This window comes from Trichechus manatus, unplaced genomic scaffold (assembly GCF_000243295.1).
Source record: "Trichechus manatus latirostris isolate Lorelei unplaced genomic scaffold, TriManLat1.0 scaffold00170, whole genome shotgun sequence".
Taxonomy (NCBI): domain Eukaryota; kingdom Metazoa; phylum Chordata; class Mammalia; order Sirenia; family Trichechidae; genus Trichechus; species Trichechus manatus.
In genome coordinates, this window is record NW_004444106.1 from 3,444,109 (window position 1) to 3,448,865 (window position 4,757).

General features: G+C 55.1%; 1 protein-coding gene across 1 annotated transcript; it reads right to left on the bottom strand.

Annotated features, from left to right (window-relative positions):
• Positions 1-988: 988 nt before the first annotated feature.
• Positions 989-4,699, bottom strand: BCL7C (BAF chromatin remodeling complex subunit BCL7C). Its single transcript, XM_004386676.2, has 6 exons — positions 4,448-4,699; positions 3,845-3,923; positions 3,407-3,515; positions 3,152-3,313; positions 1,647-1,732; positions 989-1,184 (listed from the first exon to the last, which is right to left on the bottom strand). The coding sequence occupies exons 1-6, from the start codon at positions 4,537-4,539 to the stop codon at positions 1,059-1,061; spliced, it is 654 nt and encodes a 217-aa protein (XP_004386733.1). The 5' UTR covers positions 4,540-4,699; the 3' UTR covers positions 989-1,058.
• Positions 4,700-4,757: the final 58 nt, after the last annotated feature.

Genomic DNA, 4,757 nt, shown 5'->3' on the forward strand with positions numbered 1-4,757 from the left:
TATTGCCCCCACTGCACAGATAAACTAATGCTCAGAGAGGGAAAATGGCCTGCCTAGAGCCACACAGCTAGTGAATAACAGCCAGGATTTGAACAGGGGCTTCTGACTTCAGATCTACCACACTGAAGTTCATGTCTCAGAGCTCAGCTGATGTGCCACCTCCTCAAGGAAGCCTTCCTGGATACCCCTGGCCCATTCATTTATTCATTCATTCAGCAAATAGTTGCTCTGTGCCTGTTGCTGTGCTGGGCAAGGCTAGGGGCCCAGTTCTGCCCTCAGGAGCCCATAGTCTAGTAGACAAGACAGACACACAAACCAATGATCCCAAAACAGCCTAACAAATAATGAAATAAAGGGAGGGAAGCACAGGGACTGTGGGAGTCCTAAGAAAGAGAAACTGACTGAACCTGGTGTCAGGGAAGCCTTCCTGGAGGAGGTGGTGATTGAACTGAGGACTTCGTAGGATTTAACCAGAAGTATGGGGCAGGAGTTCCAGGTGGAGGAACAGCTAAGCATGGACAGGCACAATACTGCAGGCTTTCCAAGGACAGGGACTGGGCTTTTGCAGTCTCTTTGCTGAGTGTCTGGACAAGATGACGCCAATAAATGGGTTGGGTGATCCCAGGCCCAGAAGTCCCTGGTTCTGCCCTCTGGGCCTCCATGTTCTCATGTGTGAAATGGGAATCCTGGGCCTAGCTTGATAACTGCTGGGCCCAGGGGAGGGCTGAGAAGAAGAGGGGTCCTGGGATTCCCAGAGGAAGAGAGCTGACGGTCAGAAAGGGTCAGCAGTAAGGGGGACAGGACAAGGTGGGGAGAGTGTTAGCGAGGACTGTCCTGGCTCAAGCCCCTACTCCACGTCTGACTCATGGTGTGACTACAGGAAGGTCCTCGCAGAGTCTCAGAGACCCCATCTGAGAAATGGAGCATGGGACAAAACTGTCACCAAAGACCCTCCCCATCCCTGACGGGGAAACAACATGACACAAAATTACAAAAGGGTCTTTATTTGTAAAAAGTCAAAGGGGCCCCTGGGGTGGCAGGATAGGCAGGCCGGCTTCTCAGGGGTCGGGGGCATTTGGGCAGATGCGCTTGAGTGGGGGGGCGCCCTCCGAGTCCTCTGTGTCACCCTGGGCTGCCTCGGGGACAGGTGGCACTGGCTCAAAGACGGGGTAAGCTTCAGGGGCCTGGAGAGGAAGGGCGGACAGGCGTGAGCTCCACCCGAACCCAGGAGTCCAGCCTCCTAGCCTCTGCCTTCTCCAAAGCCTCCACTCCACTCCCCTCCCGGACCCAGGAGTCTAGCCCAGGGCCAGGTACCCAGGATGCAGCTTAAGTAGGGCACCGGAAAAACAACAACAACAAATTCTGAAGAAAGAATGTGATATTTGATATTTCTGAAAAATGCATCAACATAATCCTTGTGGGAAAAATCAGAACTTTATGGGGGACTTTCATAAGCTTAAGACATTGGCTCTCGCTAAAATACCCTTTCCTCTTTGGTCCCAAGAATCCAGCCTCTAAGCCTTCAGCTGTGCTCTAAGTCTGCATTCCCCTTCTGGACCCAGGAGTACAGCTTCCAAGCCTTTAGCTAACCCCAAAGCTCCCATGCCCTGAAAGACCTAAGCATCCAGCCTTCTGGCCTCTCTCACCTCAGCCTCCAGCAATTCTGGAACAGGCTCCTCCTTGGTCAGCATCGGGGGTTCATCGGTGCTGCCCGCAGTTATGCCCCCAGGATCTGGAAGGTCAAGTTAACAGACATGCCCTGAGCAGCCAGCAACTCTGTGGCAGTAACACAGACCAGCCGGGGAAACAAATACCAACAAGCACCAATCATGTAAGCCAGAGGGTATGGGAGAATGAGGAAGGAGCCCTCAGCCTCACTGCGATCCAGGAGGCAGCACAGAGGAAGAAACGTTTATGTGGGATGTTAAAGGATGAGTAGGATTTTGTCGGGCAAGCAGGTGGAGCACCTTTTTAGCAGAGGGAATTCATGCCCGGTGAGCACAGATTCTGGGGCTGGACTGCCTGGGTTCATATCCTAACCTTGGCCAAACTACTTCATTTCTCTAAGCCTCAGTTTCCCCATCCGTAAAATGGGGATCATAACAATAGTTACCATACGAGATTGTTGTGAGGATTCAATGAGATAATACAAGCCCTTAGCACAACCAATTACTCAGTGAATGTCAATTAGTGTTTTTATATAAGCAAAGGTATACAAGTGCGTGGCACGTACTAGACACAGCACATAGGCCTACGTCATGAGGCTCCAGAGAAGAACAATGAGGTTAGCAGGAGCCAGCGCACAAAGGGCCCTGAAGGCCAAGCTGAGGAGTCAAAAGCCATGGGGAGTTACTGAAGGCTGTGAAGCAGGGAAATGACGCCGCCAAACTTGTAGTTTAGTTGCTCTGGCAGTTGTGTGAAAGCAAGTGGAGGTGGCAGACTGGTGAGGAGACTGGAGCCAGGTGTGCGTGACAGATGGGAAGGCCAGAGCCAGGACAGGGCCTGGGGAGGGAGAGAAAGGCAGGGACTGACTGACTGTATGGAAAAGGGAGCTTTCTGTGTCAGCTCAGCAACTTACATAACTTCTCTGAGCATCAGTTTCCTCATCTATAAATGGGGACTGTAATAGGACACTCCTTCCCATAGGGTTGTGGTGAGGATTAAAAAGATAAAGCAAGCCAAGTACTTAGAACGGTGCCTGGCACGCAGTAAGGGCTCAATATATATTACCTATTATCATCAATATCGTGTTAATCCCTTTTATGATTATCACTCAACAAGTTATCTGTTGAGCACCTACTATGTATCACATGGTGTTCTAAGGCTAGTGTAGTGAACAAGCTCAATATGAGCCCAACTTTTATGAAGCTGACACGAGGTGGGAGTACGGGAGAAAGACATTATTCTACTAAAAAGGTAAATTTACATGAAATTTCAGATGATGTTAAGAGATCCACAGACCCTAAGAAGCCAGAGGAATGAGACAGACAGTAGTTAGAGGTAGGGTGTTAACTTTCCACAGAAGTCAAGGAAGGCCTCCCTGAGGAAGTAACAAAAGAGGAACAGATATGCAGGGAAGCTGGGTGGGTTCAGCTTTGTAGAGGACAGGACTCATCAGAGGAGAGAGCTCCTGGGGGGCACCTGGTCCTACCTCTCTCCTGGCCCAGCTGTGGGGGCTGAGCCTCTTCTGGGACCCCATCTGGGGGTCCAGCAGGCGATTCAGGACGGCTGGGCTGGGGGGTGCCCCCAGGGCTGGGCTCAGTGCCCTTTTGCAGGGACCCTTCCGAATGAAAACTCTGGTTGCTGTTCTCATCTGTGGGAGCAAGAAGCCAGAAGGATCGGGCCTGAGTTCCCCAGACCCTTCCTCCACTTCCCTCATCCCCCAAATCCCAGGATCCCCACATACCATTGAGATCGAGCAGGATGAGAGGACCACCCCCTCGGGGACTGGCAACCCTGCCCCGCCGCTCCCGGCCACGGGACCTTTCTGTACCACCAGCTGCCCGTCGTCGGTCCTGAGGGTTAGAGGGATAAGGGTCAGGGCCCCAAGTGTCTTTCTGGTTAGCTCTTGCAATCCCCTACTGTACAGATAAGGAAACTGAGGCACAGAGAAGCAAAAGGCCCTGTCTGAGGTGACAGAGGTTGTGCACACTGAGTTAAGTTCTGAATTCTGGGCTCTGGAGCAGGGAAAAAGAAGGGGGCTAGGGTGGCTGATAATTGTTGACATCTGTCTGGGCTGCTGCATTTGAGGTCTGAGTGGGGACTAGAGGCGGAGGCCATGGTGGGGAGGGGCTTGTCTGAGGTTGCATAGATGCAGGGTCTGGTGGGGTGGGGGCTTGCTCACCTCCTCCTGGGGGTCCACCACTGGCACCCACTTGAAGATACGAAGGGAAGTGTCGCCCACAGTCACCCAGCGCTTCTCCCTGTGGGAGGATGGGAGGTAGTTGGGTCAGAGAGGTCTGGGAGAAGAGCCCCCCAGCTAGGCACATCTGGGGGTACCTGCAGAGGTAGGGGAGGGGCACAAGGGAAGGGACAGTTTTGGTAATGAGGCATAGTTAGAGGGAGAGAGTCCTGCAGGCCCCAGGGCACAGATGAGGATGCATCTAGTGATACGGTATGGCTCGGGGCCATGGCTCTGCAAAACCCTGGGGCATACCTGGGGGCATGGCTCTGGGCCTGGGTGAGGACCATGGCAATGAATATCCTGGGGCATACTTAGAGTGGAGCGGGCCACAGCTTTAGGAGGCGGGGCACAAAAATTGGGCCCCCCCTCCGGGAGGGCAAGGCTGGAGACTACCAGGGTAAGGAGGGCAGAGCCCTGTCAATCCAGGGCACAGCTGGGACGCATGCCTAACATCTGGGGGCCACAGCTGGCCAGGGGAGGGTAAACGCATTTGGGGGCAGTGGCCTCGCCATGTCCCGTTCCCGGCCCTGCCGCAGCGCTCACCATCTCCGGACCTTCTCGATGGTCGCCATCACCTTCTTGATGTCATCCTTGGCCCGGCTCCGGGTCTCGGCCCGCACGGTCCGACCGGCCATGCTGGCGGGACTGGGGCCGAGGCCGGGCCCGTGGCGGGGCCGCCTCCCGTCCGGCGGGATCAGGCTCCGCGCCAAGCAAGGGCGCCGCTCTCCAGGCCTGCCGACCCTCCGGGAGTTGGCCGCGCCCTCCCTCGCTCCCCAACGCCTCCGCGAGTCCCCGCCCCGCTTCCTGCCGCCGCGCCCCGCCCCGGCCAGTCCCTGGAGCGGCCCGGCGGCGC

What these genes read in the sequence shown, in the direction of transcription:
- BCL7C (XM_004386676.2), bottom strand. Translation starts at nt 4,539, where the DNA reads ATGGCCGGTCGGACCGTGCGGGCCGAGACCCGGAGCCGGGCCAAGGAT. An exon ending in ATCGAGAAGGTCCGGAGATG is followed by an intron (nt 3,924 to 4,447) that starts GTGAGCGCTGCG and finishes ATCCTCCCACAG; the next exon opens with GGAGAAGCGCTGGGTGACTG. An exon ending in CAGAATTGCTGGAGGCTGAG is followed by an intron (nt 1,185 to 1,646) that starts GTGAGAGAGGCC and finishes CTTCCTCTCCAG; the next exon opens with GCCCCTGAAGCTTACCCCGT.